General features: G+C 40.7%; 1 protein-coding gene across 2 annotated transcripts in view; it reads right to left on the bottom strand.

The window, feature by feature from the left end:
* Positions 1 to 406: 406 nt before the first annotated feature.
* The window catches only part of LOC133648550 (G-protein coupled receptor 22-like), a 52,185-nt gene continuing 25,610 nt past the window's right edge, over positions 407 to 26,981 (bottom strand). Inside the window, exons 2-4 of one of the 2 annotated variants that reach the window (XM_062044763.1) lie at positions 11,264 to 11,355; positions 5,639 to 5,738; positions 407 to 2,511 (exon numbers count right to left, since the gene is read on the bottom strand). In XM_062044763.1, the coding sequence (XP_061900747.1) occupies positions 998 to 2,497 (1,500 nt within the window). In that variant the 5' untranslated portion in view covers positions 2,498 to 2,511; positions 5,639 to 5,738; positions 11,264 to 11,355 and the 3' untranslated portion in view covers positions 407 to 997. The remainder of the gene's footprint in view (positions 2,512 to 5,638; positions 5,739 to 11,263; positions 11,356 to 26,981) is intronic. The other variant, XM_062044755.1, reaches the window with a different exon arrangement.

The raw sequence follows: 26,981 nt of genomic DNA on the forward strand, positions 1-26,981 counted from the left end.
CCACAATAGAAAAAGGAGAGAGTGTGGAATCCAATGAGCCAGCTTGTACCTAAGTTACGGTCAGAGCGAAAAAAGATACATTCTGCACTGCACTCTAGTCCTTCACTCTAACGTTCCTCATCCACGAATCTTTCATCCTCGCTCAAATTAATGGGGTAATCGTCGCTTTCTCGGTCCGAATCTCTCTCGCTGCTGGTGTAAACAATAGGAAAATATGAGCAGTCCTTCCTCCGGTGTCGTCACGCTACTTCCGGTAGGGGCAAGGCTTTTTTTTTATCAGAGACCAAAAGTTGCGAACTTTATCGTCGATGTGGCAATATTGCGAAATGATCAAGTATGACACATAGAATGGATCTGCTATCCCCGTTTAAATTTGAAAAAATCATTTCAGTAGGCCTTTAAATACTCTCTCTTGATTACAAACAGGTGCGTGATTCCAACACGTGAGACAGGTGAAACTAATAAGTTGCCATGGTGACCAAACCAGGAAGCGTAAAAACAGGAACTAAAAAGTTTTAAACCAACAGGACATAACTAAAACAAAACATGATCACAAAGACGTGACAGTTACTGACACCGTTAAAAAAATCAATTAAGGTATGTTAATAAACATCTTTCTGGAAAAATATTCATTTCGCAACGTATATATTTCCGGCTTACAGTTCAGTGCGACTAATATATGGAAATTAAAAATTCTATAGTCCGTAAATATTGTTAAATAAAACCTCTGCCTTGTTTTTAGTGAACACTTAGGCCTACTACACTACTGTAGTTTAATGTTGGTCATTATGGTGGTTCTCGGGGAGTGTTTTCTGAGGTGGTCCTTGGTGGAAAAAAAAGTTTGAGAACCACTGCTTCAAAGTGACTGTGATGAAACACATCTGTGACACTCTTCTAGTTTTTAAGACCGTGGCAGGAATTCTGTGACCCCTGAAAAAAAATCCCATTAGGCACCATTTCCCCCCAGTCCTATTTCTTTAGGACCCCTGGGATTGTCTCACACGGCCTCTGCCAGGCAGCGCTCAGAACCCTCGCTCGCTTCCAGCCGCACCTTACGACTGCTTTTTCTGTTTTCCACCCAAGAATTGTGTATGACGGTGCCCCCCGGCGACGGGTCCACCTGAAGCAGAGACACCACCCTCTTCTTCACCTTTGCACGCAGGGCGCGCCGCAACTTTTGCCGCGTGAAAGCGTAGAGAAGCGGGTGGGACACGGTGGTGCCGTAAGCCAGAGCTAGGAACCAGAGGCGGAGGCTGACCAGGGCGTCGCTCGGGCCTACGGCCAGGATGAGCATGTTGACCACGGACAAAGGAGCCCAGCAGCCCAGGAAGGTGGTGATGATGACGAGGGACATCCTGAAGACACGGCGCTGGCGCTCTCGTCGATCCCGGTGACGCCGCACTGCTCGACGAAGGGCGATAATAGCCGACACGGAGGCCTGGACACCCATGGTGGCTGGCATTGGGGCGGCGCCTGTGACTGATGTCACCAGCGCGGCGGAAGAAGAGAGCGCAGGGGGGGATGTCGCCGTGGGAGTGGGCGATGAAGAAGGTATCAGAGGAGGGTGACTCAGTTGTTTGGTGCCATCTGCAGTGCATCGCTCCCCTTCTGGCTCCGCACTTTGCAGCATTTGGAGTTTGGTCTTCTTTCTTTTTGGTTTCCTGTGGAGGCCCGTGCAGGACGGGCCGATGAACCTCTGGGTCTTCTTCATGTGGGTGCCGATGCGGATGTTCAAAGCCCTCAGGATCCTTGAGTAGGTGAACAACATCACCGTGACGGTGGTGAAGAATATGGGAACCTGGAGGATGAGGTGGTAATATGTACCCGGGGTTAAATGGCTGCCTTGCCCGCCTAAGCACAAGAGTGTCCGGTTGCGCCATGCCGGAACCACAGTGGAGGACAGAGACAAAGGAGTCTCCAGGGATCTCTTTCCGGTTTCTTCGCCACGAGACAATTGTTCCTGCAGGAAGGGGATAAAGAACACGGCCACGGATGTGAGCCACACGGCCGCCAGGAGCAGCGCCGCCCTGCGCGTGGTCAGCAGCCTGTTGGCCGGCCGCACCGAGATGTCGTAGCGGTCCAGGCTGATGACCAGGATGTTGACGGCCGTGGCGATGCTGGCAAAGGTGACGCAGGCCTCGTGGAAGCAGCACAGCAGAGCCAGGTCGGGCCCCGGGGGCAGCAGCACCACCGCCAGCGTGAGGGGCAAACACAGCACGCACACCGCCACGTCCAGCACGTGCAGACTGACCGTCACCATGTTGCTGACCGAGTCCACCAAGTTGGACTGGGAGCAGTAGAGCACCAGCACCGTCAGGTTGCTGCTGAAACCCAACACCAGCTCCAGCATGAGGAAGGCGGTAATGGACACCTGGAAGCCCAGCGAGTACGGCACGAACCGCCACGCCTGACCGACATCGCCGGACCAAGCCTGGCCCGCGTACTCCTCGGGGACTCCCAGTGCGCCCGGGCTGGAGGTGAAGCTGTCCGTCTCCATGGTTGCCTCTCACACTGCAAAAAGTCAGCGTTCAAAAACAAGAAGAAAAAAATACAAAAATTAGGTGTATTTTATTTGAATTAAGCAAAATTATCTAAAAATAGAACAAGAAAATGTGGCTTGTCAAGACTTTCCAAAACAAGTAAAATTAGCTAACCTCAATGAACCCAAAAATACCTTAAAGGCCAACTGAAATGCGATTTTCTTATTTAAACGGGGATAGCAGGTCCATTCTATGTGTCATACTTGATCATTTCGCGATATTGCCATATTTTTGCTGAAAGGATTTAGTAGAGAACATCGACGATAAAGTTCGCAACTTTTGGTTGCTGATACAAAAGCCTTGCCTGTACCGGAAGTAGCAGACGATATGCACGTGACGTCACAGGTTGAAGGGCTCCTCACATCTGCACATTGTTTACAATCATGGCCACCAGCAGCGAGAGCGATTCGGACCGAGAAAGCGACGATTTCCCCATTAATTTGAGCGAGGATGAAAGATTCGTGGATGAGGAAAGTGAGAGTGAAGGACTAGAGGGCATGCCACAAATTAATCCCGCATAACAAACACCTCCCCCCTCGCGTCCATATAACCCGCACAACACACTCAATCCCACAGCCCAAAGTACTGTTCACCTCCGCAAAGTTCATACAGCACATATATTTCCCCAAAGTCCCCAAAGTTACGTACTTGACATGCACATAGCGGCACGCACGTACGGGCAAGCGTTCAAATGTTTGGAAGCCGCAGCTGCGTACTCACGGTACCGCGTCTGCGCATCCAACTCAAAGTCCTCCTGGTAAGAGTCTCTGTTGTCCCAGTTCTCCACAGGCCAATGGTAAAGCTTGACTGTCATCTTTCGGGAATGTGAACAATGAAACACCGGCTATGTGGTTGTGTTGCTGCAGCCGGCCGCTAATACACCGCTTCCCACCTACAGCTTTCTTCTTTGCTGTCTCCATTGTTCATTGAACAAATTGCAAAAGATTCACCAACACAGATGTCCAGAATAGTGTGGAATTTTGCGATGAAAACAGACGACTTAATAGCTGGCCACCATGCTGTCCCAAAATGTCCGCTACAATCCGTGACGTCACGCGCAGGCGTCATCATACCGAGACGTTTTCAGCAGGATATTTCGCGGGAAATTTAAAATTGCACTTTATCTAACCCGGCCGTATTGGCATGCGTTGCAATGTTAAGATTTCATCATTGATATATAAACTATCAGACTGCGTGGTCGGTAGTAGTGGGTTTCAGTAGGCCTTTAAAATAAGTATATTCTCACTAATAACAACTGTACTACTATATGAGTATGTATTTTCTATTGTTTCATTAAAATAAAACAGCAAAGTCCATTTGGCTGTCATCTGAGACACAATTGTGTCAAAATCATGTTTTTTTTTCATGCTTGAAATAAGAAATTATTACTTTAAAAAAGTAGTTTTATACTTGTGAGTGTTGATGACACAGCTTTGCAACAGTTGATATTCTAGTTTCAAGCATGTTTTACTCAATATAGGTCATCAAATCTCAGCAACAAGCTGTAATATCTTACTGAGATCATTTAGGACCAAAACCCTTAAAACAAGTAAAACACTCTAACATAAAATCTTATGCATGGCCGCGCAAGTCCCGGGATGCCCAAAATGTCCCTAACACAAACAGCCGAGTCCCACGGGGAGGTGGGGGGGGGGGGGGGGGGGGGGGGGGGATAAAAATCATGGTTGTTTTTACAAATGATGACAGATGTGAACAAAAGCATATATCGTCTTTGTGTGATGATGTAAATGAGGTGTGGTTGTATTGTATATTAAGTATGTGTACATGAAAGGGCATTTTATGACTTTTCTTATTAAAAACATGCTATAGTATGTTTTTATTGTCATAATTTTATTGCATGATTTTTGTATCCCTTTAATTTAGGTAGCCAGGGACTGCAGATGGAAATTAGCTATTTAGCTATAATCTGGTACAGAACATATCTGTCTTTGAACTTAATGTTTCTGTGCATTGTCCCTTCAAATAAAGACTAAACCTAAACCTAAAAGTTGGAAAAGTCGACAAAAGTCCCAAAAATGTTCAAAATACCTACCCAGGTTCGAGTCCCACAAGTCCTGCCGCCGGCTGGGATGCCCAAAATGTCCAAAACGCGCCTAGCAAAGTCCCACGGGAAGGCGGGGAGAAAAGTGAGAAAAGTCGGTAAAATGTTCAAAAATCACACCCGGGGGTGGGTCTCAAACCTGGGTAGGTATTTTGAACATTTTTGGGACTTTTGACGACTTTTCCAACTTTCATCCCCCCTCCCCGTGGGACTCGGCTGGGTGTGTTATGGACATTTTGGGCATCCCGGGACTTGCGCAGCCGGCGGCGGGACTTGTGGGGACTCGAACCTGGGTAGGTATTTTGAACATTTTTGGGGACTTTTGACGACTTTTCTCACTTTTCTACTCCACTTCCCGTGGGACTTTGCTGGGTGCGTTTTGGACATTTTGGTTATCCCGGCCGGCGGCAGGACTTGTGGGACTCGAACCTGGGTAGGTATTTTGAAAATTTTGGGGAATTTTGCCGACTTTTACAACTTTTATCCCCCCTCCCCGTGGGACTCGGCTGGGTGTGTTATGGACATTTTGGGCATCCCGGGACTTGCGCGGCCGGCGGCGGGACTTGTGGGGACTCGAACCTGGGTAGGTATTTTGAACATTTTGGGGACTTTTGACGACTTTTCTCCCCCACTTCCCGTGGGACTTTGCTGGGTGCGTTTTGGACCCTTTTTTTTGCATCCCGGGACTTGTGCGGCCAGCGGTGGGACTCGTGGGACTGGAACCCGGGGAGGTATTTTGGACAAAATTGGGACTTTTTACCATTTTGGTCGCCTTTTCCCCTCTTCTTCCCGCCTTCCTGTGCACCATTGCTGGGTGTGTTTTGGACATTTGGACAAAAATAGTTCCAAGCATGTTTTACTCAATATAGGTCATCAAATCTCAGCAACAAGCTGTAATATCTTACTGAGGTCATTTAGGACCAAAACCCTTAAAACAAGTAAAACACTCTAACATAAAATCTGCTTAGTGAGAAGAATGATCTTATCAGACAGAAAATAAGCAAATATCACCCTTATTTGAGATATTTCATCTTACTTAGATTTCAGTTTGTGCAGTGCAGTCCTCACATGTTGTAGCTGCCACTGTCATGATGGAGTCCCATGATGCACCAAGCTGAGCTTCCATGGAGAGAAAGCTGGGGACAGAAGACAGATGACAAATGAACTGCTCTGGAGTGAAAGAAAACACATTATTCTCTGTCACAATGCAGGACATCAATCACTATCAACCTATCAAATGATCCGTCTATCAATTTATCCACATATCTGTCGTCAGTACATGAGAGCGGTCACAGCTTGAAACGGGCATGAAGCTTCCCCAAACCATAGGGCGCCACAATAAGCCATCAGTGATGTGTGCGGGCGCTCGGGGGAACGGGCAAATTGAATGAAAGTAAGTAATCAGGCCCACAGGCAATCAGCCGCTCCCTCGGTGGATCAATAAAAACAACGCGGTCAGCAATTTGTCCCAAATTGGTTAGATTTCTTCCAGACTGTATTAATTATTTAGAATGCCACCGCAACAAAATGAACGTATTCATCGCCAACCGTTGCACAGAGTCTGACAAATTATGCAATAAAATGATGCGGGGTAAAAACCTTCAAAATGTAGAATATGGATATGAAATAAATATGAAGCACAATTGCTCATAAATCAAAAACATCTTTTATAATAGGCCCGCATGCATGGAAAAACAACTTCTTAGCAATTTTATTTATGTCAAAATGCAATTATATAGAAAACCCAAAACCAGTGAAGTTGGCACGTTGTATAATTCGTAAATAAAAACAGAATACAATGATTTGCAAATCTTTTTCTACTTATATTAAATTGAATAGACTGCAAAGACAAGATATTTAATGTTCAAACTGAGAAACTTAATTTTTTTTGACAAATAATCATTAACTTAGAATTTAATGGCAACACATTGCAAAAAAGTTGGCACAGGGGCATTTTTACCACTGTGTTACATGGCCTTTCCTTTTAACAACACTCAGTAAACATTTGGGAACTGAGAAGATCAATTTTTTAAGCTTTTTAGGTGGAATTCTTTCCCATACTTGCAACATATGTTGCTCCAAAACCTGTATGTACCTTTCAGCATTAATGGTGCCTTCACAGATAAGTAAGTAAGTTACCCATGCCTTGGGCACTAATACACCCCCATACCATCACAGATGCTGGCTTTTTAACTTTGCGCCTATAACAATCCGGATGGTTCTTTTCCTCTTTGGTCCGGAGGACACGACGTCCACAATTTCCAAAAACTATTAGAAATGTGGACTCGTCAGACCACAGAACACTTTTCCACTGTGCATCAGTCCATCTTAGATGAGCTCAGGCCCAGCAAAGCCGGCGGCGTCTCTGGGTGTTGTTGATAAATGGCTTTTGCTTTGCATAGTAGTTTTAACTCGCACTTACAGATGTAGCGACCAACTGTAGTTACTGACAGTGGTTTTCTGAAGTGTTCCCAATCTTAGCACCTACCTGTTCCCAATTAGCCTGTTCACCTGTGAACATGTTCCAAATAAGTGTTTGATGAGCATTCCTCAACTTTCAGTCTTTTTTGCCACTTGGGCCAGCTTTTTTGAAACATGTTGAAAGCATCAAATTCCAAATGAGCTAATACTCGCAAAAAATAAAGTTTTCCAGTTCGAACGTTAAATATCTTGTCTTTGCAGTCTATTCAATTGAATATAAGTTGAAAATGATTTGCAAATCATTGTATTCTGGTTTTATTTACCATTTACACAACGTGCCAACTTCACTGGTTTTGGGGTTTGTACTTGGTATGATGTAAGAAGAACACTATAAAACTGCCTTGAGACTTCCGGGTACTTAGTACTCTTAGGCGCATACTAACTGTTAGCATGTTTACATTCAAGCACTATCCTTACATTGCATACATTAACATTTACAAATGACTGTAGAACTGCACTTTAGCTTTAGCATTTCAACATTTTGCATGGTACATTTCATTAGCACTTTAGCATATAAGAACTATCTATTGACCCAAGACATGTTCCCAGCTCCCAATTTATCCATAGGAATTGCTAGCATGCTAGCACACTACTTATTAACATATTTTAGGTTTCTTCCAAAATCAAACTATGTGGCAGTTAGAACCTAAAGTACATCCTGTAGTACCGAGTTGGAGAACATTCAGCATTTTACATTGCACAGTGAGAATTAGCACTTAAAGGACTGAAACAAGATAAGTTACATTGTTATCACGTGTGAACTCTAAATGATTATCATTTTCATAAAAATCAAAAAATTGTGTTCCTAGTTTGCGAAAATTCATCTATCATAGGATAGGACTTTATTGTCATTGCACAAGTACAACGAAACTATGTTTTCAGCACAAACCCGTTCAAGATTAGACAAACAAACAGTGTACAGGGTTACAGAACAGGAACGCTGATGGGTCGCCAAAGGCGCCCCGCCCCGTAAAAGATGAGAAAAAGGTAAAACACTGGGGAAGAAGATGAGTAAAAAAATACAATCTAGACTGGGCTCCTAAGGGGGCCTAGTCTGGAGTGGGGAAAAACCTCCATGCCATGCACACATAAACATGTTACATATAATCACGACAACTCGCAACAGAGAGGGGGGGAGTTGGGGCCCTGGAGGTCGACTGCTGCTTTGAAGCGCTGCCAGCCGTCCATCACCCCGAGGGGAATCAAGTGGTGGTGAAGGCGTGGGGTGGGGGAGGGGTGTGTGTGTGTGTGTGTGTGTATATGCCCATTGTCTTGGGTGTGTTGAAGTAGTGTTCATAGGCCTGGGGCCGTTCTGCATGCAAGCAAAAGTTTGACTCCAGGTGTCATTGAGGAGGGAGGGAGGTCAAAAGTGTCCATTATTGAAGAGTCCTCGGGGGTGTTTTCAGAACAGCCTGTTCCTGTTGTTTACACCGTCAAGGCCATTCGAGGGAGTCAAATCGTAGATTAGGATGTTTGTTTTCCGCGAGCAGACATTACAATGGCTTGTCTGTTCTATTCGTCCATGCTGGCCCTCATATGAGGGTCTGGAACATAACTTTCATCATAGCATCATTTCATGTGTCTCATGTGCGCTGGTATGACAATTAACTTCCTTGAATCCTAATTTTTAGCATGTTGACATTTAGCTATCGTCTTTAAATTGAAATTGTGCTGGCGCGCTTCGTCGCTTGTCCAGAGATGGAGTTTTACTTCCGTGTTTGGATTATTGCTGAGTGCATTATTAACAGAAAACGTTGATCATTACACTAACTGCTTGAGTAAGATGGAATAAACGCTCAGCAAAAAATAAAATCGTAAGCAAGAAGTCTAGAGTCATTTTGTATCGATGACTTTCACGTCGTCAAAACATGTCAACACACCTCTTCTCATACCAATCACACAATTCAGGCTTCACAATAATACGCTACGGGTCACGTCCGGTATTACGACCATGCTTTGTCAAAAAAAAAATTGTAATGTAATCTGTGATATCTCTACTTAAATGTTTTCTAGTAGATTAAAATAAAGTGTATATTATTTTAGAACCTGTTCTGCACTGCAAAAACTGAAATCTAAGTAAGATTAAATATCTCAAATAAGGGTGATATTTGCTTATTTTCTGTCTTATTAAATAATTTTTCTCACTAAGCAGATTTTATGTTAGAGTGTTTTACTTGTTTTAAGTGTTTTGGTCCTAAATGATCTCAGTAAGATATTACAGCTTGTTGCTGTGATTTGATGACCTATATTGAGTAAAACATGCTTGAAACTAGAATATCAAGTGTTGCAAAGCTGTGTCATCAACACTCACAAGTATAAAACTACTTTTTTAAAGTAATCATTTCTTATTTCAAGCATGAAAAAAAAAAAAATCATGACTTTGACACAATTTTGTCAAGTTAAAACGGATGACCGACAAATGGACTTTGCTGTTTTATTTTCAATGACACAATAGAAAATACGTACTCATATAGTAGTACAGTTGGCACAGTACAGTAAACTGACAGTTAATATTTAAACATTTAACATGTGACATTTCTAACAATTTTGAACAGAAATAGTTCATGCACATTCAGATGAATTCTTCAAAATTACAATTACAATTTTTTTTGGCTGGGGGCCGGGCTGTATATATGCGCACTAATTGACTGACTTGGCGCGATGATGTCATGTTATCAATGGAAAAATGCATTTTTAGACCATATGATTTGCCTGAAGGGCAAGGAGACCCCGAGAGTAACAAGCGGTTGCCTTGTTGCCTTTCCATTAAGAACAATAAATTAGTTTTTAGTATAAGTAAATGTAATGCCGAGCGCATATCATTATGTCAAGATAATGGTACTAGCATTTACTTCATTTAAGAATATTTTTCAACATATTGAGCAAAAAAGTCTCTTTTTTTTCTACCAAGAAAAGTGCACTTGTTATTAGTGAGAATATACTTATTTAAAGGTATTTTTGGGTTCATTGAAGTTAGCTAATTTTACTTGTTTTGGAAAGTCTTGACAAGCCAAATTTTCTTGTTCTATTGGCAGATAATTTTGCTTAGTTCAAGTAAAATACCCCTCATTTTTGTATATTTTTTTCCTGTTTTTGAACACTGACTTTTTGCAGTGTGACTGATAGTGTGCAAATACAGAATTTGACATTTTATTCATAAAGAAGGTTAAGACATAATCATGCAGAGATATGAAGACCACTAACTTGTACAAAATGTAATGTACAGAATATCAGAAGCATTTATTCTGACAGGAATATCACAGATTACACTACCAAACATCTTTGACAATCCAACCATGATCGTAACAACTGACATTTTATGTTATCAGTGCGTGAAATTAGTATCTAAACACGGTGTAGTTCCTCCTCTGAATGCAAGTGCTCCTACAGCAGGAATACAAATTCTGTATTTCTACAAACTACAAAAACGCACTGCAGTTGAGCTGTTTAAAAAAAGAATAATGTTTAAAACACATTTGATTAAATCAAACTAATTCAGTCATGGTAATAAAATAAAATAAAATAAAATATTACTTATTAATGATGAAAAATTATATCTACGATTAATCAGCATTCATTCTGAGTTAACTGAGGAAACGGCGATTAGATATTTTAATCGTTTCGACAGCCCTAATTTAAACATGTTAATCTGTATTTTAGGTGACAAGGCAATTGTATGTAATATATGATATATATATTCCATCCATTTTCTACCGCTTGTCCGTTTTGGGGTCCCATTAAATAATTGTATTGTACAATATAACGAGGACCATTAAAAAATGAGCTGCAGGCACTCTGTGCCCTCTACACTCTATTCTAGACTAGAAAAATAACAACGTTGCTAAGTGCACACTTGAACGAGTACGGAAGTTTTCCTTTGATAAACGTGGGCCGAAGATGTCAGCAACAGCAGTAATTACAAATAGGTGTGCATCACTTCCTATTCTTCGCATGATGACAAATGGGAAACTAAATAAAGAAGCTCTTGTACAGCTCGCTCCCTCCAAAGTGGCCCTGTATATCAATTATTATTAATACATATAAATTTAAACAAGCTATGAGTCAAAATTCCTATTTTCTATCTTACAAGACACTTTCACCTCAGTATTTCTATGTTCAGAATAACAAACTTTGTGTTTTTTTTAATAACCATCCAGACTGGAAGGTGCTCCTTTTGTACCCTGTTGAAGTTGACATCACTGCAGTTCCATGTGGTGTTGCTATGACGACTGCTGTGACTTGGGAGGTGCAATGGGAAACCGAACCCTGGTACTGAAAAAGATTAAAGAAGTAGATCAGAGATGCGGTGGAGAATAGGACTAACTGGGTTAACGATGGTTCAGTAGCTGAATTCAAAGAAAAGGCGTACTTGTTATTGTTGGATACACGATGGTACCTCGGCTTTGGAGACTGATACGCTCCAAAACTGAATCACTTTTTTACACAGGAAACACATCCAATAATTTATTGCAGAACCCAATAATGTTAACACAAAACACTTTTTTATAGAGGATGAATATAATTGTGTCAGGTTCAAACACCCCGGTCCAGACTTTGGACAACCAGCGCTTCATCCGTGGCCACCGAACCTGTGGATCTAGCATAATATTGTGAGAGTCCAGTCCATAGTGGATCTAGCATAATAGTGTGAGAGTCCAGTCCATAGTGGATCTAACACAATATTGTGAGAGTCCAGTCCATAGTGGATCTAGCATAATATTGTGAGAGTCCCGTCCATAGTGGATCTAGCACAATAGTGTGAGAGTCCAGTCCATAGTGGATCTAACATAATATTGTGAGAGTCCAGTCCATAGTGGATCTAACATAATATTGTGAGAGTCCCGTCCATAGTGGATCTAGCACAATAGTGTGAGAGTCCAGTCCATAGTGGATCTAACATAATATTGTGAGAGTCCAGTCCATAGTGGATCTAACATAATAGTGTGAGAGTCCAGTCCATAGTGGATCTAACATAATATTGTGAGAGTCCAGTCCATAGTGGATCTAGCATAATATTGTGAGAGTCCAGTCCATAGTGGATCTAGCATAATATTGTGAGAGTCCAGTCCATAGTGGATCTAGCATAATAGTGAGAGTCCAGTCCATAGTGGATCTAACATAATATTGTGAGAGTCCAGTCCATAGTGGATCTAGCATAATATTGTGAGAGTCCAGTCCATAGTGGATCTAGCATAAAATTGTGAGAGTCCAGTCCATAGTGGATCTAGCATAATATTGTGAGAGTCCAGTCCATAGTGGATCTAACATAATAGTGTGAGAGTCCAGTCCATAGTGGATCTAACATAATATTGTGAAAGTCCAGTCCATATTGGATCTGGCATAATAGTGTGAGAGTCCAGTCCATAGTGGATCTAACATAATATTGTGAGAGTCCAGTCCATAGTGGATCTAGCATAATATTGTGAGAGTCCAGTCCATAGTGGATCTAACATAATATTGTGAGAGTCCAGTCCATAGTGGATCTAACATAATAGTGTGAGAGTCCAGTCCATAGTGGATCTAACATAATATTGTGAGAGTCCAGTCCATAGTGGATCTAACATAATAGTGTGAGAGTCCAGTCCATAGTGGATCTAGCATAATATTGTGAGAGTCCAGTCCATAGTGGATCTAACATAATAGTGTGAGAGTCCATTCCATAGTGGATCTAGCATAATATTGTGAGAGTCCAGTCCATAGTGGATCTAACATAATAGTGTGAGATTCCAGTCCATAGTGGATCTAACATAATATTGTGAGAGTCCAGTCCATAGTGGATCTAGCATAATATTGTGAGAGTCCAGTCCATAGTGGATCTAACATAATAGTGAGAGTCCAGTCCATAGTGGATCTAACATAATATTGTGAGAGTCCAGTCCATATTGGATCTAACATAATAGTGTGAGAGTCCAGTCCATAGTGGATCTAGCATAATATTGTGAGAGTCCAGTCCATAGTGGATCTAACATAATATTGTGAGAGTCCAGTCCATAGTGGATCTAACATAATAGTGTGAGAGTCCAGTCTATAGTGGATCTAGCATAATATTGTGAGAGTCCAGTCCATAGTGGATCTAGCATAATATTGTGAGAGTCCAGTCCATAGTGGATCTAGCATAATATTGTGAGAGTCCAGTCCATAGTGGATCTAACATAATAGTGAGAGTCCAGTCCATAGTGGATCTAACATAATAGTGAGAGAGTCCAGTCCATAGTGGATCTAACACAATAGTGAGAGAGTCCAGTCCATAGTGGATCTAACATAATAGTGTGAGAGTCCAGTCCATAGTGGGTCTAACATAATATTGTGAGAGTCCAGTCCATAGTGGATCTAACATAATAGTGAGAGAGTCCAGTCCATAGTGGATCTAACATAATAGTGAGAGAGTCCAGTCCATAGTGGATCTAACATAATAGTGAGAGAGTCCGGTCCATAGTGGATCTAACATAATAGTGAGAGTCCAGTCCATAGTGGATCTAACATAATAGTGAGAGAGTCCGGTCCATAGTGGATCTAACATAATAGTGAGAGTCCAGTCCATAGTGGATCTAACATAATAGTGAGAGAGTCCGGTCCATAGTGGATCTAACATAATAGTGAGAGAGTCCAGTCCATAGTGGATCTAACATAATAGTGAGAGAGTCCAGTCCATAGTGGATCTAACATAATAGTGAGAGAGTCCAGTCCATAGTGGATCTAACATAATAGTGAGAGTCCAGTCCATAGTGGATCTAACATAATAGTGAGAGAGTCCAGTCCATAGTGGATCTAACATAATAGTGTGAGAGTCCAGTCCATAGTGGATCTAACATAATAGTGTGAGAGTCCAGTCCATAGTGGATCTAACATAATAGTGAGAGAGTCCAGTCCATAGTGGATCTAACATAATAGTGAGAGTCCAGTCCATAGTGGATCTAACATAATAGTGAGAGAGTCCAGTCCATAGTGGATCTAACATAATAGTGAGAGTCCAGTCCATAGTGGGGCCAGCAGGAGACCATCCCAAGCGAAGACGGGTCAGAACACAGGAAATCAATTTAGTTTACGCTAAAGTAACGTTACCATATTTGTTCATCGTATATGCTTGATTTAGTGCGAGAAAAACGATTCAGAAGTGCAAATAACAGAAATTATAGAAACTAAAAAAAATATCAGTTTACATCTTTGAAAGCAACCCGAGGTTGCGCCAATTTTCAGAGTCGGAAATTTGACCTTGAGGTGCTTTCCAGTTGACGGTGAACTCGTAAATTCAGACTTCCCAGTAAAAATAGAACGTACTTGTGGAGGAAGATGTGGCCAGCGCTGCCTGCGGGAGCAAAGGTCACCGCCTCTGTCCATGATGCTGAGGAAAGAGCACCATCAGACGGGGGCGTGGCAGTGCTGACGGCGAGACACAGCTGGCAGGTGATTAGATTTCACAGGTGGTGCGTGTTAATCTAATCATCTGTTGTCTTTAACAGTAAGTGGCCGGGAGCAGGAGGGGAGAGAGGATACGGACGTGACTGATAAGTCACATTCTGGGGGAGAAAGATAAAACCGATGTACATTAAAACCTTTGTTTAAAACTGCACGCTTGGCTCTTGTGCCGTGTCTACAGTGGAACTGCTAGGAGGCAACTTCCACAGTACTATTAAATTGATAAGGCTGGCGAGGAGAAGACGCAGTCGAAGTGGAGGCACATAAACAAGACCACCTACAAAACAGTGATAATCAGAAAGCTGCTTGAAGATGGTCTGTAAAACATCATCTTTGATTCTGACCACAGAATCACCATTAAGTGTTTTAAAGGTAAAAAAAAAAAAAAAAAGACTGCTATTACTGTATGCTACGACTTTATTTGGCGCTATGGGGGATTATTTTTCAGCCGTACTAAAAAAAAAAAATGACAGACTATGTCACTAATGTGTATTCAAGACAATGTCTGAAAAGCGAGGCAGATTTTTGTGTAAAATGAAATGATAGCAACAAAAGTGAGGTAGTGGAAAGTAGACAGTATGTAAGAGCACACTGATGAATGTTTTATTGCGGTGCACAGATGGTATGTTGTTGTATTGACAAGCTGCAAGGACAAAGGGAAGCCCACCCAAACACATTTGCCCATCACTGATTAGAGAGAGGGCTTTCAGATAGCGCCTCGGGGAAATCAATTGAAAATGTTTCGGAGAAAAATCTGTTTTCTCTTTTGCTTATTCTTGCAGTGGGTCAACATTGAGGCACACGGTGCAGGACGGCACCAGGAACTCTGAAGGGGTACTGCACTTTTTTGGGGAATATTGCCTCTCGTTCACAATAATTATGAGAGACAAGAACACACTTTTTTTTCCAAAAAGTATTCACCGATTCACTTTTTTCACATTTATTCCATTCCAAAATGGAATAAATTAATTTTTGTCTTCATTTTACAGCCAATACCCCATAATGAAATAGTGAAAAGTATTTTTTTTAATTATTTTGCAAAGGTATTAAAAATGCTGCCACCCCCATGCTTCACTGTAGGGATGCTGTTGGCCTGGTTTCCTCCAAACACGACGCCAAAGAGCTCAATCTTTGTCTCATCAGACCAGAGAATTTCGTTTCTCATGGTCTGAGAGTCTTTCAGGTGCATTTTGGCAAACTTTTTACCAACCTGATGAAGCTTGAGAGGTGCTGCAAAGAGGAATTGGGCCAAACTGCACAAAGATAGGTGTGCCAAGCTTGTGGCATCGTATTCAAAAAGACTTGAGGCTGTAATTGCTGCCTAAGGTGCATTAACAAAGTATTGAATACTTATGTACATGTGGGTTTTTTTTTCCATAAATTTGCAAAATTTGAAAAAATACTTTTCATATTTTTGTGTGTATAATTTTGTGGACAAAAATGTATTTATTCCATTTAGGAATAAGGCTGTAACATAAATGTGAAAAAAGTGAAGGACTGAATAATTTTCAGATGCACTGTATATACACACGCCTTTAAATATGTCGTTACATTCACACAATATGTACTATATTTACCATATTTTGGTAATTTAATCATTACAGGAACTTCTTTTCTCGGCGCATTCATATACCAACGTACTGTACCGGCGTCAACAAACGCATGTGTTTTCTAATCATGGCAGACTTGGTAATAGACGACGAAGATGACTATTTTTGGACAAATGAGGATTCACAACCTTATCTTTTTGAAGCTGAATATATGGAGGATGAAGTATTATAGTTATAGAAACTGAGCAAGCACGAAGAGATGGTGAAAACGTCACACCAGACGGAGGGCGAGAGAGTCGGGATCGGCATGACTTGGTGTTGTAAATGTGGTGCTTGGAGCCAAGCTACGCCGACATAAATGGAGTGCTTCTGCTGCACAGAGTGGCACACAATGTTATCAATAAAAAGGCTTCTCGTACACTACCGTTCAAAAGTTTGGGGTCACCCAAACAATTTTGTGGAAAAGTCTTTATTTCTAAGAACAAGAATAGACTGTCGAGTTTCAGATGAAAGTTCTCTTTTTCTGGCCATTGTGAGCGTTTAATTGACCCCACAAATGTGATGCTCCAGAAACTCAATCTGCTCAAAGGAAGGTCAGTTTTGTAGCTTCTGTAACGAGCTAAACTGTTTTCAGATGTGTGAACATGATTGCACAAGGGTTTTCTAATCATCAATTAGCCTTCTAAGCCAATGAGCAAACACATTGTACCATTAGAACACTGGAGTGATAGTAGCTGGAAATGGGCCTCTATACACCTATGTAGATATTGCACCAAAAACCAGACATTTGCAGCTAGAATAGTCATTTACCACATTAGCAATGTACAGAGTGTATTTCTTTAAAGTTAAGACTAGTTTAAAGTTATCTTCATTGAAAAGTACAGTGCTTTTCCTTCAAAAATAAGGACATTTCGATGTGACCCCAAACTTTTGAACGGTAGTGTATATCGCAAGGGTGACACCGCTTATAAGAAAGTTCACAACAGAAGACAAACTGTTTGCGCTAACAAACCCTGCAGTGGTTGAAAAAATAAAATTAAATAAAACCTTTTTCCCACCTACCGTATTTTTCAGAATATAAGTCGCACCGGCCGAAAATGCATAATAAAGAAGGAAAAAAACATATATAAGCCGCACTGGAGTATAAGTCGCATTTTTTGGGGGAAATTTATTTGATAAAAGCCAACACCAAAAATAGACATTTGAAAGGCAATTTAAAATAAATAAAGAATAGTGAACAACAGGCTGAATAAGTGTACGTTATATGAGGCATAAATAACCAACTGAGAACGTGCCTGGTATGTCAACGTAACATATTATGGTAAGAGTCATTCAAATAACTATAACATATAGAACATGCTATACGTTTACCAAACAATCTGTCACTCCTAATCGCTAAATCCCATGAAATCTTTTACGTCTAGTCTCTTACGTGAATGAGATAAATAATATTATTTGATATTTTACGGTAATGTGTTAATAATTTCACACATAAGTCATTCCTGAGTATAAGTCGCACCCCCGGCCAAACTATGAAAAAAACTGCGACGGTATCTAGAGTGATTTAGAGGCAGAATGGATTTCTATCGTTAGCAGCATTGCTAGCCACCTAGAATGAGTCAATTATTACAAATTACAATCAAAAATGTGTTGTCTTACATTAGGATTGTGAAAATTCCCCCAAAAAACCCACACAAAAAAAAACCCCAACCCCCAACTATTAACCTGTGTGTTGCTCAGTTGTTGCCCCCTCCAGCAAACTAGTAGGGTTGCCATGGCAACCCTACTACAAGGGTATAGTTAATGGAGCACACAGGTGCGGTAGATTACCGAGGCGCGTGACACGGACCCCCGGTGATGGCGTGAGAGAAGTGAAGTCGCCTTAAATGCACGCACGCCATCAGGAGTCAACAGGAAGCGGCGGTGATAAAAACATATTTCTTCTGACGTGAGCCTCCAAGAATTGTTCGAAAAATGACTGTTGATGTGTGTTCTGTTCCCCCTGGATACATTAAAAAAAAAAAAAAAGAGCAGAGTTGTGAGAGGGAACGGAAGTCCCTGAAGATCAACATTACTCTCCTTTTGTGTATTTTAAGCAAATTGTGTAAGCAAATGATGGACATGAAAGTCTTGGCGCAGAAACTCACATTAGTGCATTACTTTGAGTCTCTGTGAAAGGATTTTGAGGGTGCTTTTAGGATTTGACCATCTCTGTCATTCTGTGGACACTAAATGTGGAAATGAACTAAGGATTGGTAGTGCAAGGTGAACAACAGAGGGAGGGAAGAGAAGAGAGTGAGCCGGTAAACAACGTCTCCCAGGGAACAGAGGTGGGGGCTTCTCTTTTTCTTTTTTTTTTCCGCTGTGAAGTCTTACATCAGACTTGCCCTCAGAGCTTCTGGTTTCCTAGTTGCCTCCAATCCCCAGCAGAGAGGCTGCTTTGCCAAAGACTTGCAGAATGGCAAAAGTCAGAAACGTACGACTACGCACTGTCAAAGCGTTTGGATTTAGGAGGAATACCGTAAATTTCGGACTATTTGTCGCAGTATTTTTTCATAGTTTGGCCGGGGGTGCGACTTATACTCAGGAGCGACTTATGTGTGAAATGATTAACACATTACCATAAAATATCAAATAATATTATTTAGCTCATTCACATAAGAGACTAGACGTATAAGATTTCATGGGATTTAGTGATTAGGAGTGACAGATTGTTTGGTAAACGTATAGCATGTTCTATATGTTATAGTTATTTGAATGACTCTTACCATAATATGTTACGTTAACATACCAGGCACGTTCTCAGTTGGTTATTTATGCCTCATATAACGTACACTTATTCAGCCTGTTGTTCACTATTCTTTATTTATTTTAAATTGCCTTTCAAATGTCTATTCTTGGTGTTGGGTTTTATCAAATACCAACCAACCAACCATTTTCTACCGCTTATTCCCTTTGGGGTTGCGGGGGGCGCTGGAGCCTATCTCAGCTACAATTGGGCGGAAGGCGGGGTACACCCTGGACAAGTCGCCACCTCATCGCAGGGCCAACACAGATAGACAGACAAACATTCACACTCACATTCACACACTAGGGCCAATTTAGTGTTGCCAATCAACCTATCCCCAGGTGCATGTCTTTGGAGGTGGGAGGAAGCCGGAGTACCCGGAGGGAACCCACACAGTCACGGGGAGGACATGCAAACTCCACACAGAAAGATCCCGACCCCGGGATTGAACCCATGACTACTCAGGACCTTCGTATTGTGAGGCAGACGCACTAACCCCTCTTCCACCGTGCTGCCCTTTTATCAAATACATTTCCCCAAAAAGTGCGACTTATGTTTTTTCCTTCTCTATTATGCATTTTCGGCCGGTGCGACTTATACTCCGAAAAATACGGTACCAGTTGATTAAGACCTAAACTACAGGCTACATAAGGCGCCATTGTCTTGGAGAAAAGATCAAATAATACTAGAGATGTCCGATAATGGATTTTTTTCCCGATATTGTCCAACTCTTAATTACCGATTCCGATATCAACCGATACCGATATATACAGTTGTGGAATTAACACATTATTATGCCTAATTTTGTTGTAATGCCCCGCTGGATGCATTAAACAATGTAACAAGGTTTTCCAAAAAAAAACAAAAACTAAAGTTATGGAAAAAAAATGCCAACATGGCACTGCCAAATTTATTATTGAAGTCCCTGAGAGAGCATGAGGAGGTTGAGGTGGGCGGGGTTGAGTTTTCATGCATATTTGTACGTGCTATTGTAATTAGAGATGTCCGATAATGGCTTTTTTTCAGATATCCGATATTCCGATATTGTCCAACTCTGAATTACCGATACCGATATCAACCGATACCGATATATACAGTTGCGGGGGGTGTATATTGTAGCGTCCCAGAAGTGTTAGTGCTGCAAGGGGTTCTGGGTATTTGTTCTGTTGTGTTTATGTTGTGTTACGGTGCGGATGTTCTCCCGAAATGTGTTTGTCCTTCTTGTTTGGTGTGGGTTCACAGTGTGGCGCATATTTGTAACAGTGTTAAAGTTGTTTATACATCTACCCTCAGTGTGACCTGTATGGCTGTTGACCAAGTATGCCTTGCATTCACTTGTGTGTGTGTGAAAAGCCGTAGATATTATGTGACTGGGCCGGCACGCAAAGGCAGTGCCTTTAAGGTTTATTGGCGCTCTGTACTTCTTCCTACGTCCGTGTACACAGCGGCGTTTTAAAAAGTCATACATTTTACTTTTTGAAACCGATGCCGATAATTTCCGATATTACATTTTAAAGCATTTAAAGCAGATAAATGCTTTAAAAGGTCTCTAAATAATACATTTGAATATCTCATACATGGCGCTAATGATTAAGACGGGCTGGAGCAGAGGTTCTCGCCCAGAGAATAATTTGTCACTATGGTCAGTTGGGGTGTGCGGATCCATCCAAATAACGATATCGATACCAAGCAGGGTAGCATCACCTGAATACTAACGTGATGCGATCGATATGTTTCAGTTCCTTATATTGAATTTTTTACACGTTTGGGTGTGTTGTTTAACTCTATCACCCCCCCCCCCCCCCGCCACATTGTTTAACTGTATCTCACCTTTTTTGTAAGGGGCGCCGGAAGTTGGCAGACCCGTCAGCGATCCTGTTCTGTCTCCCTGTAATGTTTGATCCTGTTCTGTCTCCCTGTAATGTTTGATCCTGTTCTGTCTCCCTGTAATGTTTGATCCTGCTCTGTCTCCTAGTAATGTTTGATCCTGTTCTGTCTCCCTGTAATGTTTGATCCTGTTCTGTCTCCCTGTAATGTTTGATCCTGCTCTGTCTCCTAGTAATGTTTGATCCTGTTCTGTCTCCCTGTAATGTTTGATTCTGTTCTGTCTCCCTGTAATATTTGATCCTGTTCTGTCTCCCTGTAATGTTTGATCCTGCTCTGTCTCCTAGTAATGTTTGATCCTGTTCTGTCTCTCTGTAATGTTTGATCCTGCTCTGTCTCCCTGTAATGTTTGTCTGATGAACCAAAGTCCTACTAAAACATTTTGATAGATTTTTGAGCGCCGTGTGTAATGTTCTATATTTTCAATGGAACATATAAAGTTTTGGTGTTGTTTACTTGAGTCATATTGCAGTCTACACGTATCTCTTATGTGTGACTGCCATCTACTGGTCACACTTATTTCACCATGTACCAAATAAAATTGCTTCGAGGTCAGTAAGCACAACCAAAATTATTCCGTACATTAGGCGCACCGGGTTATAAAGCGCACTGTCGAGTTTGAGAAAATGAAAGGATTTTAAGTGCGCCTTATAGTCTGAAAAATAGGGTATACTGTATACAGTACTGAAAATTATTTGGCACTGGCCCTAGTTTTAAGAGTTATTCACTTAATTTTATTCGTAGACTCTACGTCATAACCTTAATTTTAGCTTTAACAATTATATTTTGACTAATATAGTTTTAAAATGTTTAAATTAAATAAAGAACTTTGGTTTTCCCAACATAGAAAATATCGTTTAAAGATTCCGCAACATCCAAAAGATGCTTAATTTAAGAATTGCAAGTTAAATAATGCTTGTTATTTATTTCTATGTTAAAAATCCTGCTAATTTGTAGATATATTGATGCTAATTTAAGAGGTCTTATGAAGTAAAAATCAACTAGCTGCATGGACAGATCATTTTACTAGTTTTTAGTTTTGTTTTTTTCCTAAATACTTTTTATCTGATATTCGGTCAGCTCTTTTTGCAGTGTACACATACATACTCCAGATTCAAAAGTGTAATTGATGTGTAAAGGAAGTAATCATTTGACAGAAACACAATCTTGGACACAAGAGGCAATACAACTCAAACTTGAATAGTAGTTTTTGCATTTGTTCAGTTATTATGAACTATTGGCTTATTTTACAATTGTGTGCAATAAAGGGATTTTTATTTTGTTGATATTGTTCCAATGGATAATGTTCTGTTGTTTACAAATAAGCATGTGAATATAAATGTTTGTTTGCCTAAAATATGTGTCCTGTTGTAAAATGGCAAAAATAAATAGTCCAAGCAAAGAAAGTATTACTATCGGCAGTACTGGTCTTGTATTTACTTGGTATTGGCTCCCTACCAACATTTGCCGCATCGCCCACCAAGTCGTGACTCCCAAGTGTTTTTCAGAGCCCATCATAAAAGGAACTGATGAGAAAATTCAATTCTAATATTAAAAAAAAAAACAAAGCTCTATTTTTGTACATAAAGGCCACCAAATGTGATATTCCACCCTCAGTCACACCTGTGGACTATTCAGAGCAGAGGTCATTGTGGGCCACATCGCAGTTGTGGTTGCTTTCTTGTAAGAGGGAACGTTTATTAAAGGCCTACTGAAATTTTTTTTTTATTTAAACGGGGATAGCAGATCCATTCTATGTGTCATACTTGATCATTTCGCAATATTGCCATATTTTTGCTGAAAGGATTTAGTAGAGAACATCAACGATAAAGTTTGCAACTTTTGGTCGCTGATAAAAAAAGCCTTGCCTGTACCGGAAGTAGCGTGACGTCACAGGTTGAAAGGATCCTCACATTTCCCCATTGTTTACACCAGCAGCGAGAGCGATTCGGACCGAGAAAGCGACGATTACCCCATTGATTTGAGCCAGGATAAAAGAATCGTGGATGAGGAACGCAAGAGTGAAGGACTAGAGTGCAGTGCAGGACGTATCTTTTTTCGCTCTGACCGTAACTCAGGTACAAGCTGGCTCATTGGATTCCACACTTTCTCCTTTTTCTATTGTGGATCATGGATTTGTATTTTAAACCACCTCGGATACTATATCCTCTTGAAAATGAGAGTCGAGAACGCAAAATGGACATTCACAGTGACTTTTATCTCCACGACAATACATCGGCGAAGCACTTTAGCTACGGAGCTAACATGATAGCATCGGGCTTAACTGCAGATAGAAACAAAAGAAATAAACCCCTGACTGGAAGGATAGACAGAAAATCAACAATACTATTAAACCATGGACATGTAACTACACGGTTAATGCTATCCAGCCTGGCGAAGCTTAACAATGCTGTTGCTAACGACGCCATTGAAGCTAACTTAGCTACGGGACCTCACAGAGCTATGCTAAAAACATTAGCTATCCACCTACGCCAGCCAGCCCTCATCTGCTCATCAACACCCGTGCTCACCTGCGTTCCAGCGATCGACGGAGCGACGAAGGACTTCACCCGATCATCGATGTGGTCGGCGGCTAGCGTCGGATAGCGCGTCTGCTATCCAAGTCAAAGTCCTCCTGGTTGTGTTGCTGCAGCCATCCGCTAATACACCGATCCCACCTAAAGCTTTCTTCTTTGCAGTCTCCATTGTTCATTAAACAAATTGCAAAAGATTCACCAACACAGATGTCCAGAATACTGTGGAATTTTGAGATGAAAACAGAGCTTTTTGTATTGGATTCAATGGTGTACCAATACTTCCGCTTCAACCATTGACGTCACGCGCATACGTCATCATACATAAACGTTTTCAACCGGAAGTTTAGCAGGAAATTTAAAATTGCACTTTATAAGTTAACCCGGCCGTATTGGCATGTGTTGCAATGTTAAGATTTCATCATTGATATATAAACTATCAGACTGCGTGGTCGGTAGTAGTGGCTTTCAGTAGGCCTTTAATATAAATGTGTAATATTATTACTAGGAATGTGCTGATCAGTATCAGCCAATTTTTATTAAAAAAATATGTGATCGCTATTGCCGATTAATGCTTTTTAAAGGCGATCGCAAAAGCCGATCTCCTCCGGCTGACACTGTATGTTCCTGATTATAAGCCACTACTTTTGAATGTAAAGATATTCGTGTCGTGATATTAATATACAATTGCATGTGCATTTGATCATTATATATCCTGCATACATTGTAAACAGGCAGCTCAGTCGCTAGAATTTGACCATAGAATTTACAGTGGGGGTTTTTTTAACCACATATCACTGGAAAATTGGTACCACAAAAAATGTCTACTAAAAAATAAAATATTTGTCACATTAAGAAACACGGACTAATAGTTTTTTATTATTACAGATTTACAGATTATAGACGTCTTGCCAACCTAAATTCATGCACATGTACCGTAAATTCCGAACTATAAGTCGCTACTTTGTTCCTACACTTTGAACCCTGCGGCTTTTTTTACATTTAATTTATGGATCTTTCTTCGTTGACGGCCGTAATATAATTTGTTAAAAAAAACAAGCAAATCCACCAAGGTTTTTGATTGAAACTTTTATTAGTAGATTGCACAATACAGAACATATTCCGTACAATTGACCACTAAATGGTAAAACCCCAATAAGTTTTTCAACTTATCAATTCATGGTAAGGTGTGTTATTGTTTGTGCTATAATGCCATCCTTTGGACAATTTGCAAGTGCTTCCTATTTAGTGCTTTTAACCAGTAGTGCCATTCAATCTTCGAGCCGTCCATGGCGTTCTACTCATATGGATTCTTCATTCATAGCTCCAAGCAACGTGTGTCAATTTTACAGTATAACTAAAACGGTTTATACTTCCTATACCGTCCCATGTGTTATGTGTGTAGGAGTGTTTTCATGCATATTTGTATGTGCTATCGTAATGTAATGACGCTAATATGCTAACACGTCTACAAGAGTCTGTGTGAGTATTATTGACTTACAACGGCATTCTTTTTGTATTGTTTCGGTTTCGCAAATTCTTCAGTAAATTCACCAAAACCTCACCGTGGAGGTATTGAGTCTGTTTAACTGATTGGAGAGCTAGCTTCCGCAGTTAGTGGGTCCATGTCCGTGACTTCTCTTTTGTTTGATCAGCCGTTTTACTGGCCCCGTTTGGAAACAATTAAGGCAGTGTTTTTCAACCTTTTTTGAGCCAATGCACATTTTTAGCGTTGAAAAAAATTCAGAGGCACACCACCAGCAGAAATCATTAAAAAAACGAAACATAGTTGACAATAAAAAGTCGTCGTCGCAATTGTTGGATATGACTTTAAACCATAACCAAGCATGCATCACTATAGCTCTTGTCTCAAAGTAGGTGTACTGTCACATCACGCCATGACTTATTTTGACTTTTTTGCTTTTTTTCCTGTGTATAGTGTTTTAGTTCTTGTCTTGCGCTCCTATTTTGGTGGCTTTTTCTCTTTTTTTGGTATTTTCCTGTAGCAGTTTCATGTGTTCCTTTGAGCGATATTTCCCGCATCTACTTTTGTTTTAGCAATCAAGAATATTTCAGTTGTTTTTATCCTTCTTTGTGGGGACATTGTTGATTGTCACGTCATGTTTGGATGTACATTGTGGACGCCGTCTTTGCTCCACAGTAAGTCTTTGCTGTCGTCCAGCATTCTGTTTTTGTTTACTTTGTAGCCAGTTCAGTTTTAGTTTTGTTCTGCACAGCCTTCCCTAAGCTTCTTGTTATGGGACATTCATCCTCCGCTGTTGTCATTTCTAATATAAAGTAATGTAAAGTTCTTACTTATATCTGTCAGTAAACTCGACATGAAAGCGCTAAAACATACCGGTGTAGTGAGTTTACATTATTCACCCAAGGAACTTTAGTCATTAGAGTTCCGGTCGGACGGTTTTTCACGGGACACATTTCTGGCGTCGTCGTTGCACTAGTGAGCCACGGATGAGGAGATGCTGCTCTGTTATTGATTGAAGTAAAGTCTGAATGTCATTAAAACAGTTAGCTCCATCTTTTGACACTTCTTCCACTCCCGTCCTTGCACGCTACACCGCTACAACAAAGATGACAGAGAAAAGGTGAGCCACGTAAATAAGACCACCCACAAAACGGCACATCCTAAAGCGACTGTCAGAAAGCGACTTGAAGATGATCTGTAAAACATCATCAACGCAAAATTTTGACCAAAGAACCACCATTACATGTTATGTAGACCACAAGGAAGAGTTTTACATTTAGAAAAAAAAGAAGATATATGACCTCTTTAATGCGCCTTTTGTATGAAAATAGAGCTGACTAGACCCGCTCATTAGCAGTGCGCCTTATAATCCGGTGCACTCTATGGTCCGGAAAATACGGTACTGTAGTCGCGTCCAGCAAATAAGACTAGTAACAGTTAAAGCCTGGTTGGCAATGCAGTGACTTGATTCAAACATACAGTGTGCTGCAGAGAGGTGGGAGTGTGTCTCTGTTGGAGAGTAGGAGATGTTTTCTGCTGGCATGAGTGAGTTTGGTTGCTGAGTAGGAGAGAACATGTGCATTAATATCTAAAGCAGTGCACGGCTGCTGTTAGTAATATATGCACAGTATGTAATGTATCATACACTGGAGTATGGTAAAAGGATACCAAGTCACACAATCTGTGTTCTGTTCAATATCAAAGGTAATATTATTCAAATTACACAACTATGCCACAGGTTCTTAATCTTTTTGACCTCGGGTCGCAATTTTTCTACTACAGACGGCACAGAGCCCACTGAAATATTAACACTGAATTAGTCATCTTACACTTGATTTTAATCATATTCAATCATTATATCTAACCTAATTACTATTTAACAGGACAAACAGTCAAATGATATGAAAGCATGTGTTAATCATAAAGATTATTATCAAGGCTTAGGTCAGGCTGATTACAAAAATAATCAAACTGAAAAAGAAGGAACTCAAAAACTGATTAAAAATACATTTACTGTTACTTTCTTTTCGGGGGGGAGGGGAGGTGGTACGGTTGGGATATAAACAAAAAACATTTGGACATTTAGGGCAGACAACAGATATAAGATGTATGTGAATATGATGTAATGGATAGGAATGTCTGATGCTGGATGTCAATAAAAATAAAATGAAAAAAAATAAAAATACATTTACATACAATTACACAGTGCTAAAAGTGAAGTGAATTATATTTATATAGCG

The sequence above is a fragment of the Entelurus aequoreus genome, linkage group LG01 (genome assembly GCF_033978785.1).
Source record: "Entelurus aequoreus isolate RoL-2023_Sb linkage group LG01, RoL_Eaeq_v1.1, whole genome shotgun sequence".
In the NCBI taxonomy this organism is placed as follows: Eukaryota; Metazoa; Chordata; class Actinopteri; order Syngnathiformes; family Syngnathidae; genus Entelurus; species Entelurus aequoreus.